Source organism: Centroberyx gerrardi, chromosome 11 (assembly GCF_048128805.1).
Source record: "Centroberyx gerrardi isolate f3 chromosome 11, fCenGer3.hap1.cur.20231027, whole genome shotgun sequence".
NCBI lineage: Eukaryota > Metazoa > Chordata > Actinopteri > Beryciformes > Berycidae > Centroberyx > Centroberyx gerrardi.
This window is the reverse complement of record NC_136007.1, coordinates 21391827-21406429: the sequence shown is the minus strand read 5'-3', so window position 1 is coordinate 21406429 and position 14603 is coordinate 21391827. Positions and strand designations below refer to the sequence as shown.

Sequence of the window (14603 nt, the reverse complement as noted above, 5' to 3'; positions counted from 1 at the left end):
AGCCGCTCCGCAGTCATCAGGTTGATCACAACAAAGCAACAACTCGGTCTCTGCGCTGTCCCGGATATTCCGAGCAGAAATATGGCTCTTTAAACTCGTGAAGAAGTTGAACCCGAAAAGAAAACGTGCTTTGCTTTAGCAACGCACCCCCAAGTGCTCTACATTTTCCCCGCAAGAATGGAGTAAGTTGAACTCTCTGCTCGTTACTTCATATCCATCCAGCGGCTGTGCGAAGTTTGTTACTGTGTTGGTAGTGTTACTGTTGCCACTTTGTTGTTGTGCGCTGTCAAAATGTTTCTAGTCTTTATTGTGGAGTGGTCCATTCTGTGTCTCTGGTTTAGATTGTTTCTATTATTTCAGTTTTCACAAACGTTATAGCCTATTTCATTACTTTTCAATAACGCTGTGCTTCCATGTGTATTATGGGTGCTGAACCATTCCAACACTGGTCATGATAGCAATACAACGTAGGGTTAATGTCCGATAGCTGTGTGTTACCAGCTGGTAGTAGCCTATATTTAATGTAGGCTAAATGTACAGCCTTTATGTAGGCTACGCATAACCAGCTGTACACTGGAAATAGCACATTTCTGTCTCAGTCGGTTTCACGTCTTGTCTTGTTTTCATTTGGATATCGCATTATTGTCACTTATCTGCTAATCTGCTTTAGTGGTAAAACACAAGTGATTAATTGAAAAGGAACATGCGATTGAAGCAGCTAATCTGCATTAATCCGATTTAATGATCTGGGCGTCTCAGAGAGAGCGAGTTAGTCTGGTGCATCTTGCCAACAGTTGGGCCCATGACAACGTCACTGACAAGTCCCACGTGTTTTGAACACATCAAGTGCACTGAGTGCATGGCTTGGGGGCGCTTCAACGCCCAAAGGACTCAGCTCTCATCCCTCTGTCACTGTCGTGGGCGTGTTTCTGAATGAATTTGTGTTCTGTTCATGATACTTGCCAACATGGTGCTTCTTTAGAAAGGTTAATAGTGCATTGCTGTCCAACACTTCTTGTGTACTTTGCATATAATCACAGTGTTTCTGAGTTAGCTTCTGATTCTTAGATGAAGGAAATGTAATTACTTGTAGTACTGGGATTTGGAGTTAAAACACTTGCAGGTGGTTTCTTCATTGTGTCTAAAAACAGTTCTACTGAAGACTGAGTCAGGCTTGGAAACTTGCTGAGGGCAGCACATGTTGATATTCCTCATTCCATCACTAGACTGAATAGTTTATTAGTGTGATCATTTTAGATGCTCACATTTCCGAGATTCTTTAACACCCCCACTGTTTACCTTCTAGGTTTCATTATGCTCACCCAGCCCTGCTCTCTGTGGCCCATCTGTCAGACCCCGCTCGCTCTCAGCATATGCTTGGACTTGGATTGAATCAAAAGACCGATAGACAAAATGATGGCAACATCAGCTCCTGTTTGGAAGACTCTTCGTGTCTGCCCGGCAGACCCCCTCGCTCTCTCTCACCCACAGGCTAACCACAGCCAATCACAGGGGTGCAGGGGGGAGGTGTCAGAGGAGAGTCAGCACTTAATTGGTGAGTTGCAGCGAGTACGCTTTTTTATTTTTCCCCATTTCAGGTGGGCTCGGCACTGCAGCACATTCGTCCTCCTCGAACAGTGAGTAATCAACTAGCTATGTCTAATATATTGAAATGCTGCAACTTTATTTAAATAGAAAGTCTTTCTATGCGCTCACTTTTGTCGCTCCGAATATGCCTTTATAAAATTAAACCTGTTATGTGCAATGTTGCATGATTGACATTCAGGAAACATTTGCATGACCTTTATTCTTTAGTTGTGATTGATTACCTTTATTAAATTAGTTGTTAAGATTGCACTATGTTTTTTTCTCTCAATAGGTGATGGTCTCACTGACTGGATGACGGAAGAAGTGGATTTCTCCTCGTACCTCCCAAACCCTCCTTCCCCTCCCTCCCCCACCAATGCCTCCCTTCCCCCTTCACCCCTTCAGAATGATACCCAGGTGCCCTCTGACTTGGAGGTCATGACCTCTCTTTTGCAAGAGGAACTTGCTCAACTGGAGGACTACTTCCTGTCCGAACCACTGCCAGAGAAAGGGCCAAAGTTGGGAAAATGCGACAGGGGTCCACTGCCAGCGGGTCCTCAGCCGTTCTGTCAGCTGCCATACGCATCATACTCTACTTCCAACCAATCGGAATCCAGCCCACTTCTTGTTACCCTGGCAACCGGAGAACTGGACCTGCTGAGTATCTGTGGCGGGCCCATTGGGCGATCCAAAATTCCTAGACACGCCCCATACAGCTGCAGTCGCCCAAATGGGTGTGGTAGGAAAAGAGTTCCTGATGGGGTGAGGTTGGGGGAAGGCTATGAGAATAGTTTGTGGAGTTCCAAAGGAAATAACTCAGGTAACTCAGCAGTGACCCTTACTGGCAATTATGGCTGTGTAGAAGACGAGCAGCTGGTAGGGAAAAGCTACTGTCTGGGTAGTGCAGTCGAGGTGAGAAGATGCGCCCCTCTACCCAAAGACGAGAAAAATTGCTGTTTCAGTCAAGAGATCATAGGCGGTGCAAAGGTTGTTGGTGGTGGATTTGGTTTTGGCGGGCCGCTTGATGTCTCGCATAAGAAAGAGGATCTGTTGATGTATGGCATGAGGGAGATCAATGGAGCCACTGGTAACAGCGAAGTGCTGAGCAATATCAAAAGTGGTGTGGAGGTGACAAAAGCCAGCATTTCTTGGAAAAGTGAGAGCAGTGAGGGTTGTTATCTTCCAACAACACCACAGTCTGAGGCCTATCATAGCTTCTTAGGCAGCATCAATGAACAGGTCAAAACAGAGAGTTTACAGATAGGGCAACATCAACATGATTTACACTGTAATTTCCTTGAGGATCAGGGCCCAGAGTGTCTTTTGATGGCTAGGGAGAGTCTTGGCTTGGAGTCTCCAGGACACAGGCAAGCATGCAGGTTGAAGGAAGATCACTGTGCTATGAAATACGAAGAGGACCTCATTCCAGCAGAGGGCGGGGAGCGCAAACAGAAGAAAAGAGATCAGAACAAAACTGCCGCTCACAGGTATGTTTCGGCCTAGCTCTCTGCTTGATAGGAAATAATGGGATTTCACAGATGAAGAGCTTTTAATTAATTTTTGCTTTTGCTTCCTCGCCCATTTCAATGCAGGTATCGCCAACGGAAAAGGGCGGAGTTAGATTCTTTGGAGGAACAGTTGCACTGTCTTGAGGGGAGGAACCGGGAGCTCCGGGACAAGGCAGAGTCCGTAGAACGTGAAATCCAGTATGTTAAAGACCTACTGATTGAAGTGTACAAGGCCCGCAGCCAAAGGCTCAAGCAGGACACAACCGCATAACACCGAGCTCCTGCAAGTACATTTAAAGAGGACATAACAGGGAAATTGTAGAGCTTTTTCGTTTCTTTTTGATTGTCCAAGATTGAATGTTTGTCTTTTTTCAAGGCGGGTGGGGTAACTGCATGTTTTGCTAATGTGAATTATTTTTTACATTTCAAGTCAACAATCTATCCAATGCTTCCATTGCTTTCGCACTCGACAAATCTAACCACTTGAGCCTGCACTGTGACGTTGTAATGCTTTAAATGACAATCATTTTTAATAGATCTCACGCTGAGTGAATCTACTAACTGAAATAGGCTTGATTTCTAGAGAATTAATATTATTCATTATGCAGGTTTAGAATTTTTAACGGCCTTACATTGGAGTTGATGTCAGCAATAGGATTAGACTGAAAGTATTTCTATTTTCAAATTTTATTTGTAAATATCACCCTTTTTCAAATAGTTTGAAGTAGTCAAATATGTTGTGACAACAGGCGAAACAGTTTGATTTGATTTTTGAATGCATATCTTACAAATCAAATATTTTTCTAGAATTATTTCTAAGGTCCCTTGAGAAGCAAATAATATTTCAATCGCCATGAATATTTTAAAATATTGGAATTGCTTTTGAATATTTATTGAGTTTTACAATTGTGGAAAGAACATCTTATATATTGGGAAAAAAACTTTTTATCATCAACCTTAGCAAAAATTAAATTTTTTTGTCAATATTTCAATATCTTATCTATTTTTTCCAAATGTTTGGCAAAGTATTTCCTTCTGATTTATGGTTTAGTCTAGTAATGTGAAAAAGTTGGCAGCTTTAAATATTCATTACTAAATGGGATTCATGTACTTTGAGAGTGCATTTGATTTTCCTAAACAAAATATTGGATTCTTTTTTTTTGTTGTTTGTTTTTTTTATTTTATTTTTTTACATTCATCCCTGGTCTGTTAGTAACTTAATGTTGTCCACTATATTTTCATTCGTTTTATTAAAATTCATTCTCCCAACTAATAACAGGCCATCTATTAGTTCCAGCAGGTGATTGTGAATTTTCCAAATTACTGCTTCTGTAACCAAAAGAGAAGTTAAATGAATTATAATGCAAACTGCTTTGAAAGTGAAAACTGCATTTTACCATGTTGTTGCCAGTCTGTAACCCTTTCCTCAGTTGCAAATTGCAATACAATCTATTTTGCAGCTCAGGTTATGCAATTTGTCCCCCAGTCTTCAAGTGTCAGTTGATGATTCATGACAGGAGATTAGGCTCAGCGCATTCCAGTCCATCTTTTTTATGTGGTACAGATTTGATGGCTATTGACAGATTGGTTTTCCTTATGTACAGATATTGTGACTAGTGACTTTTTAGCAGCCTCACTCTGCATGTCTTTCGTTAATGTGCTCTCTCTGGAATAGAAAATGTAGGATTTCATTGAGGGATTTTGTCTCTTTACTTGCTTGCTTAGGCAATAAGTTTTATAGGCCTATGGCTGGTCTGCACTGATTTGTAACAACTTTTTGTATGTTCAGGGAGTGGAGCTTGTAAGCCTTTGCTTTGTAGAAAATTAACTTCAAAATATGTACCTTTTTCATTAGATTATGTGTGATAGCTTTTGCAATGTTCTTAGCTTCGGTGTATGAGGATATTGTCTGAATTATTTTCAACCAACACGTGTTGCTACTATAAATGTTGTTTTGGCAAACCGAGTACTCCTAGGCAGACGACAGCTGTGTTAAATAATTACCTATAGGACAGATACCGATTCTGTTACATCTTTTTTTATTTTTTCCCCATGCACAATTATTGTATTGTGAAAATCATGAACAATATTAAGCGCTAGCCTATGGACATTTATTTATTCATGTTTATTATATTTTGGTAGCCAATACGTGTCTGCTTTGACCCTTGCAATGTACTATCAACTCCGATGTTAAAATAGGTCATGTTAAATCCTAAAATGTTTAACAGTAACCTAATTTACGATCATTTGAAAGCAAATTATAAAGCTTCGTAATTTGCAATTAATTTAATCATAAACATAGACTATTTTCTTTATGTGTCATCGATTTTTTTTTTCCAAAATAAAGTGATTGTGTCAACAGTTCGTCGCAGTCCGTTGTGGTTATTCAGAGCTTTTCCTCATCACCCGGGTATTATCAACCAGAAATGATTTTGCCTGCACAAACTGCTGCAGATATAACATTTGAATCTGCTGTAGGCTACAAATGAACTCTAAAATAAGTCTTTTTGAAAGCGCTTAATTCCTTGTGCACAAAGCAGAGATTAAACTTCCAGAGCCTGATGGACAGACTGCAGCCACGGCGAGCTCTTCTGCCAGCACGCGGCGGGCCCAGACACTTCACTGAGACAATTACACACAGGAACGAAAACCTTATTTGTTTTAGTGGCTGATCAGACCACGCTGCAAACGGAATAATTCTAAGAGGATTCAACAATTAAGTCTGTGTCCTATTTTAATAACCTCCGAAAAACTGTTTGCAGTTCTCAGCGCAGTGGCAGCTCCGTGAAACAAAAACAGTTTGAAATAAAAAAATAAAGTAAATGCGACAGGAGAAGGCTGTAGGCTTATAGAAATATAATTAACGTAATCGACCCCGACACATTATTTCTTATTCTTCCAAGGATGAGCATAATTAGAGAGTTTTGGGTATGGTTAAAACTAGAGTAAAACTTGGGTAAAACACACATCTCTCCAACTATATCGGTGTGGTAACTGTAGCGAAATATAAAGATAAAATCGCACTACAAATCTAAAAAATGCAGTACTTTCTATATTCGTTTCTATTGAATTAGTTTCTTTTTTAAATGTGTACAAATAGTGCAGGCCTAATGTAGAAAATGAAACATCAGATAACAGTAAAAACTCTTCGTTTAATTTCAGGAAATAGATTGTAAAATAGTAATTTTAACAGTGTTAATAAAACGCCAAGAACACAAACATTTTCTATGCATAAAGAAAAGTTATATTTCATTTCACCAGTGTTTTTATGTATTAAGGCCCACATCTTTGAAAACAAGCACCACATTTTTAGTAAAAAAAAATATATATATCTGTATAGTCCTGTATCCTGTTCATTTAGACAGGCAGAAGGAAAGTAGTCACACCACATGTCTAATGTAGTGTCATGTCTAATGAAACGTCTATGGTCACTCACTTATAGCTGGCCAATGAGCTGACGATAGTCACACTGTGGAGGAGCATGGTGTGAAGCCTGCAGGAGTTTCTGATAGGCATCAAGGGATATCAGGACCTTCAAATAGATGCAAAAGAGAGTGACCAATTTTGAAGATATTTTAGGTCTTTTTTTAATATCTTTGAGTGCAAGCACATGCATGCAAGGAATGACTGATCCTAAACAAATCAGACAAAAAAGATTTTACTAAGCCACAAAGGAATACAGAATATACTGTGACCAGCAAGCAACATTATTTAAAAGAATGCATGAGCCCAAGGCAATACTAGCCATTGTAGTGAGTAGTAATATAAAGGTGAAGCATTAAAGAATTGAAAGAAGATAGTGTGAATTGTTTTCTTCCACAGAGAAACTGAATATATTCTAAAAAGCTAATTATACTATTTTGGACTTTCCTTAATTCAAACATGTAATAACTGTCAGATTAACCTGATACTAACCAAATTTGAAAGGAAAAAAAAAATATATAGGAATGGCAGACTCATTGAGATATTAACGTCTGCCTTCCCATGTAACCTGTTAACTCTATTACCTGGCGTATTGCGTCCTGCTGGCTGTACAAGCAGAGGGTTGCTATGGCAGCTTGTCTCACTGCATGATGGGAATCCGTACACGCTGCTCTCAGAAGTAGGCTGGACACATCTTCCTCCAACAACAAGGACACCCCGCCGTAGATGTTTACCAGGTTTCCCAGGGCAGCGCAGCAGTGGCGGCGTGTGAGGGCATCAGGGTCAGTGAGAAGAGCTGCCAGCATGGCTGCCGTCCTCTTGGCTTCTTCTATCCACCTGCTCCCCTCCTCGAGGTCCACTCTCTGTTCTAGTATTGGAGCCAAATCTCCTCCTGCCCCAATGTGTGAGCACTCAAGTTTCTCTTTGTCCTTCACTTTGCCCCACCCTGTAGTGGCACTGCCCTTTCCATTGGACCTTCCCATTTTAAACCCTGCCTCCCCAATACATCCCAACCAATTCCCCACTGCCCTGCAAGCCATCCGCCGGACAGACACGCAGCGATCATGAAGACAGTCTATCATATCTGCCAAAATGGCAGGCTGCAGGGCGGGCGGTGCGGTAGGCCTAAACGGATCCAAATTTCCCAGCAGGCTGCAGGTGGCAGCCCTAATCCGCTCGTAAGAGTGAGCCAGAGCCTGCTCCAGCACCGTGGGTTCCAGGTGAAGCTGAACGCAGGCAGGCCGAGGGGAACAACGGGCGACCTGGGACAGCAGAGTTAGGAGCTCCGCGCCAGAGTCCCATAGTGCATCCGGCTGCAGCAAGGCAGAGAGCAGAGAGCTGGCAGTTCTGGTTCCTGGAGCCTGATCTCTGGAGGCAATCAGCTGGCTGTCCCTGGGTGCCGAGAAGAAGCCACAGGCCCCAGCAGCTGCTTTGAGGCGGGAGACGGAGCGCCCAGGGTCGCACAGGAGCAGACGGCCCAACAGTGAGAGAGGCAGCTCTAGCAGCGGAGGAGGAAGAGTTCGGATCACCTGTCAAAGCGTGAAAAAGCATCATCCAGTCAAGCCATCACAGATCAAACAGCAGACAAGAAACAACACAATGCTCTCCCAAGGGTACAGAGACATTAAGATTTAGTATGTGCCTGATGTGCCTACTGCAAGAGTTATCCGCTGTTGCATCAGAGTGTGACATTTGCTACAACAGTCAGAGAGGTCTGTATCAGAGCACAGGAAGGCCCGAACCTGCAGGAGGCCCGCAGCAATGCCACAGCTGTCATACAACTGGAGAATCCTGGACATGGTGTGTGAAGGAAGGACCAGGGCAAATGGAAAGCACAGCAGGTGGCAGCTCAGCACGGACAAGCTGCCGTGACTCAAATCCTCCTGAAGTCTCCCAGGAGTGCCTTCAGAAAGCAAATGAAGACTGTGGGGTATAAAAAGAGTTATTGTTAGCTCCAGGCATGGTTACTGCGCTGCTCTAAGACTGGTGGCAGAGCTGAATCTGTAGGTGAAAGAGCACATCTGCTACTTAGGAAATCATGAACACTAACCGATCGGTGTCAAGCAGATGGCCAAGGCTGTATACACATTTTGAGTCACTCTCTGAGAGCAGAGGAACGCATGAGTGTGGATCCTTGGTGAAGACAAGCAGCACAGTAGACAGGAAGGCATACAGTCCTGTTGGAAAAGGAGTTGGAAAAATGATCTCATGTAATATTTGTAACATTTAAAAGTCGCTTCAAATAGGGTTGAAGTTTCATAGGACACAATTACCATTTGCTGAACAGATGTCTGTGACAGGCGGTGTCCTTGCCAGTGAAGTACCAATTCTTTTCCACAGGTCGAGAATAATTCCTGGATCTAAAGATGAAGACGGAGGGCCATTTTCATGCTGAAAAAAGAAAAATGGACAATGTAGAATTACAATTCGAACTCTGAACACCATACAGCCAATTGGATTACATTTTATACGGTCTCTTTTAGTTATTGTCTGACCTCAGAGAGTGTGTGTAGAACCAAAGACAGGAGGCCATCGCACAGTCCCCAGCCAGGAGGTGGTGGAAGCTGAGGCTAAGAGGGGCAGAGGAGGGAGAAACAGCTTAGACAATGTTGCATCATTTATAGTCACATGACAAAATGTTAAATATATAGTGCAAAGTATACAAATTGCTCCCTGTAGATCAGGTACCTCATATGAGTCCAAGAGAAGGTTTTTCAGCATGGGGGTTAGATTATCCATACTAACATCCACAGAGACCCCATGTTGCGTGAACATAGACAAAACTGATGCAGCCAGAGGCTAGAGGAGAGACAGCAAAAACAACTGTGACAGACAATTGACCAGCTCAGTATTCACCCAAAACTAAGAGCCAGAGTCACTACATAAAAGGCATGTGGAGCATGGGAGACATCAGTTACTAGTAACCAACTTCTATAGGTACTTACTGCCAAAGGATTGGGGTTCGGTTGATTAAGGATCTTGACAAAGGGCTTGGTGAACTCTTCCAGCCTACAGTGAGAGAAGAGCTGATGAGCCATACTACAATATATACTGCAATACTTTGCAAACTCCGTCTAACTAGATGTATCGTAGTCACTACTCTGTACCTGTCCTCTTCTTGCACCCAGTCACAATGCTTCTCCCAGTAGGTCAGGAGCACTACTATAATTTCTCCAAGCATTGTCACACTCCATGGTTGCTGAGCAGGCAAAAGAGGAGAAAAAAGTACAAGAAAGTTATCAACAGTGTTGCTTGATGCCTCACTGTGAAGCCAATCAACAATCCAGTGCTGAATATGGTTCCATTCCTGTGTGTATTAACCTCGACGACAACTGGGTTTTCTACAGTATTGTGGACCAGGTCGAAGAGGAGATGGGGTAGTCCAACTTCACAGCCAATATGGTATGAGCTCTCAAGGTCAGAGGTCAGGATCAGGTTGCACAAGACCCTCAACGGTTGGTGAATCCGCCACACTCCTTCCAGAATGCCATCTGCAAGCTGACCAAAAAATAGAGAATTAATAAACAGTATTGCTCCAAGGAAAGTGTCAATTCATGCTCAATTCAACTTATACTTAATTACCTGAGTATTAAAAGCCAGCAACTTGTTTTTGAGTTGAGGAATAATGGCTTCATGGTTTAATAGTTTTGTCTGGTGCCTTGGGTCTGTTTCTTGGGCCAATTTCTCCCACTCTTCCTCACTGTCAACATCCTGATAGAACAATAAATGATCAATGGAACATTAATGGATTGCATACGCAACAGAAAAATCCTTTCTTTTCTTTCTTTTAAGTTGATGCAACCAGCTTCTTTATTACCAGGGCAAATATTGAATATAGAAGTCATATTCTCTTCCAATTACAAGGAAGAGTATATGTCTTCTACATTCTATATTTTCTTTTTATCACCAGAGAATGTGTCAGGGACACTGACCTGCGTACACAGTGTAGCCCGGCTGTTTTCACTGCACCTCCGCACTAGTCGTGGCCCGACTTCTACAGACGGGAACTCCTGCTCATAGTCCCTGCTGATCTGACCCCTGCAGAGGAAAAGTCACTACCTGTAAATACACACCTGAGTCTGTTCCACTAGTGTATCTGATTTTAGTTTTATGCTGACTTGTGAGTGGCTCCTTTTCAACATTGTATTCCATATGCACCTGTGTTTTGATGTCACACTGGCTTGATCCTTTGATTTGAGGCTTAGATTGGCGGTTGACTGGACCAAATGGCCTGAGGTAGTGGTGACATCATTGGAGGGGGGCTTGGTTCTAGGCGATGTTCTTGCTGCCGCTGAGTCGGCCCTTTCATTTCCCATTCCACCCTTCATCTTCTGTTAACGTACACAGTACAGCTTAGAGCTCCTCCATCAATTTCTATGTGATTGACTTTGCTTATGAAAAATACATTGGTGACTCACTCTCATACTGTGACCACCTACCTGTTTCCTTCTCTTATCGTTGTCCCTCTGTTCCCTGGCCTTGCGCAATAACCTGCTCTCTCCAGAAGTCGGTAACGTCTTCTCCACTACTTGCTGCAGTTTGAGCGCCAGCACGTCTGGGCTGGGTGTGACTGTCAGAGGGCTGAAAACACCGGTGTCTGACAGCACTGCCAACATCATCATCATTACAGGGAAAAAACAACAATAACAGTGAGACATAGGCATAATCTCAAACAGATATTTCATATCTCTCACATATATTTTGAAAATCCCTATTAAAATTCATATGATAATTGTTTTAGGACCTCACCTAGAACCTCATCAGCAACAAAAGGATGATGCAGGAGGTCAGGCCATGACAACCTCTTCTGGGGGTCTTTGGTCAACAAACCTTTCAAGAAACTCTGTCAGGGCAAAATCAGAGAAGCACTGAATAGGCCATAACATTCTGTTAATCATACATAAAGAAAACCATTAATGCTTGCCTCCATTAGCTCTGTTTAGCCCAGCTGGGGGCAGCCTGGCTGCGATGTGGTATGGTATGGTTTGCGTCTCCACTGTTTAATCAGCTTGCCAAAGGTCAACAGTGTGTGAAAATAACAAGAACATCAAATTAGCATTTAGTTCACCACTAGGTCTGTGTGCTTCAGCCAGGTTTGACAGGCCTCTTAATACAGTGCAGACACTGACTGAGCCAGAAAGGCCCCAGCACGGCTAAACTCTGACCAGTGGAGGCAAAGCATAACACTGTAGTTGTGCTGTACCATGCAGGTCTGGCTCATAGTGTCTGGCCATTTGACTGGGTCTCTCACTATGAGCTGCACCAGCTGGAAGATGGAGTTAGTGTAGAACGGAGGTGCCCCCGTGTGGAGCTCATAGAGAATGCAGCCCAGGGACCACAAATCAGCAGTGTGGTCGTATGGCTTCTCCTCCACCAGCTCGGGGGACATGTACAGTGGGGTTCCCTTGATAGAAGTCAGGACCAAGGTGGAGACACTCATAGCCCTGGCAAACCTACAGGGAGATTATGTTACATATGTACCCAAAATACATTTCTGTACAAAGGATTAGCATGGCTATTTTTCATTTAAAATGTTCAAAACCTGCTTACCCAAAATCACAGAGTTTCACCACCCCACATTTTCCCAACAGAATATTTTGCGGTTTCATGTCACGATGAAGAATCCGGTGGGAATGTAAATAATACAGAGCTGAGACCAGCTGGCAGGCAATCTCACGAACCTTGGAAGAGGAGAACAAGAAGCATATGTAGATCAAATGAAAACATGGTTTGTCAGTGTTCAATTTCTGGCATACTTCTGCGCGCTGAAACTGAATACCTGGCTTTCTGGTAAGCTTCCGTCATCCTCAAGAATCTGGAACAGCTCTCCCTCTGCATACTCAGTTACAACCACAACCTATTACAAACAAATACGGGATCATGGTCATGGGATTATCACCACAAGTATAAAGACAAGTGGTTGGGTAGTCCAAAAGAATTCTAGATGGGGGCAATTTGAATGATTGTGTGCTAAATGGGATATTCTATGATGTTTTTAAAGGAAAAGACAACATCAGTGGATCATAATGAACAAACCTCTGTCTCAGTCTCAAAGCTGTCAAACAGCTGAACAATGTTTGGATGCTGAAGTCCCCTCATGATTTCAATTTCCCTCTTGAGACTTCGTAGCTCCTTTTCAGAGCGACCCACCTTTGGGATAAACTTCAGGGCCACCACCTTAGGGAGACAGATGGACAGATGCTGAAATGATGTGGCTAAACAACCAGTTAGACAGCTAGATCTAACCAGCCCAATACAGTACTGTGAATACATACAACCTATTAGCATTGGTTTGTATTGGACGTGCCAAATTTGAATGGATTCTGACACCCAAGGAAATTTAACATCATTGTTTGAACAGACCTAAAATTTTCACATAGGCTATTAGCTAATACTGGAGCTGTCAAGTTGTCAAGTTGGTTCCCCCTTTTCCACCTAGTGTATTCACTAGGGATCTGTCCAAATAATCGATTATATTGCTATTCCATCCAGCGCTTCATGATTTTCAAATGTAAAAGCTCGTTTGTGTTTTTCAAACTTTTCTCAAACACTAAACTGTAGGCTAGTGTTATATGATTTTAGCTGGAAATAAAGGTGTCCAAAAAAAGTCCCAATGTGTTGTCAATAGGCTAATTAGCCAAGTAGATTTTGGTAACTACTTAGCATACAAGCCAGCTACTTACTTGCCCAGTAAACCTTTTCCTTCCCTTGTAAACTCGACCAAACGAGCCCTCTCCCACCAGCTCCAACACATGATATGAATTCATGTCACCGAACGACGACAGGCTGGCCGCTGGCACGACTGAAGACACAACTTCTTCAAACTGCAACCTGTTAGCAACGGTAAGTTTTCTGTTGTAGCGTTATGTCAGTGTTAGCAGCGTTTGTCTCATCCTTCATTTGCGAGTATCTGTTACTCCGAATTTAGACTACAACTCTTACATTTTTTTTGCAATCCGTATAGATGTAACGGTAATTTTGAGCAAGCATACTGTTGTCAATGTACTACTTTCCAGAAACGGTAAACAACAAACAAGGCTTAGCGAGCAAGTCTATCCGCCGTTTCATAAAAAACACAAAAGACACGGTAAAGTTTTGGCTGCCACGAGCATAAACTCGGTATTTGTAGATGCTCAGTTTTTAGTAACTTACCCTAACAATAAGCCGCTATTTTTTATCGTTTTCTTCACATTGCAATGAAAAGTCTGAACTGGCTTTTCTACGGACAACAAGTACGCATGGGTCCTTAGCCTAGCAACCATTCTTGCGTTCCTAGCAACGTGCTGAGAGCGGAAAACAAACCAGGTGCAGCAGACCTTGATCCACCAGGCGGCTTGACGAAAGTGACCGCACCCTTGGGCTCCACACACATTTTCTGTGCTCATATCAAACATTGCTTTGTTATCAATGTATATTGAAAATAATAATAGCAATATTTGAAAACGCTGCTTGCGACATTTCCTAGAAAACTTTTTGGGCATTTTGAGAGCACAGTGCACATAGGCTAGGCCTATTTTGTAATGTCTCATTTCTCTATTTTTAAACAAGGATTTCAGCAGTGTCATTTCTGGTGAAAACCGACCCTGCATAAAGCGTAGGCTATGGTAATATTCAACGGGTTCAACAATTGCTGTCAATTGCTTGTAGCCTACCCTACACATTAGTGATAAAAATATTTTTTCCATCCACGTGGTATGGAATGACGTCCCACTAATTTACTCTGTGATTAGTAACCTAATTAATTAAAACACATAACTAAAGGCTCCTGTTTCTTCTTCTATTGTCCGCAAGATGTCGTACGTGTTTTACATTGAGAAGGAAATCTTACCACGATGCATCCATGTGAGCCTTGACTAAAAATGACTAGTGAGTGTGGAACTTACGCTAATAGTGAGTTTATAATGACCTTATCTTACTTAATGGTAGCCTATTTATTATTTCCTATGGTCTCACTATAATATTTCTATAATATTCCTGTAGGAGGTTATATTATAGTGTTGGTGTGATGTTTCTGTAGTAGGCATATCCTTCTAAAATGTATTTTAGGATTCCTATCGTTCTTTTTCGCAAGGGAGGCAGGAACAG

At 42.3% G+C, this 14603-nt stretch overlaps 2 protein-coding genes across 2 annotated transcripts; one reads left to right on the top strand and one right to left on the bottom strand.

Moving 5' to 3' along the window:
* Positions 1-117: 117 nt before the first annotated feature.
* atf5a (activating transcription factor 5a) lies at positions 118-3853 on the top strand. The gene is made up of 4 exons (XM_071900810.2): positions 118-182; positions 1307-1555; positions 1880-3074; positions 3180-3853. The coding sequence occupies exons 2-4, from the start codon at positions 1414-1416 to the stop codon at positions 3364-3366; spliced, it is 1524 nt and encodes a 507-aa protein (XP_071756911.1). The 5' UTR covers positions 118-182; positions 1307-1413; the 3' UTR covers positions 3367-3853.
* Positions 3854-6442: 2589 nt separating this feature from the next.
* Positions 6443-13310, bottom strand: stk36 (serine/threonine kinase 36 (fused homolog, Drosophila)). Its single transcript, XM_071900882.2, has 20 exons — positions 13202-13310; positions 12555-12695; positions 12298-12375; positions 12069-12199; positions 11722-11971; positions 11268-11361; positions 10958-11124; positions 10677-10849; positions 10451-10556; positions 10101-10229; positions 9840-10016; positions 9626-9717; positions 9464-9527; positions 9207-9317; positions 9014-9088; positions 8792-8909; positions 8569-8695; positions 8261-8441; positions 7103-8047; positions 6443-6627 (listed from the first exon to the last, which is right to left on the bottom strand). Exons 1-20 carry the CDS (start codon positions 13283-13285, stop codon positions 6532-6534), a joined length of 3339 nt encoding a protein of 1112 aa, XP_071756983.2. The 5' UTR covers positions 13286-13310; the 3' UTR covers positions 6443-6531.
* Between the last annotated feature and the right edge of the window lie 1293 nt (positions 13311-14603).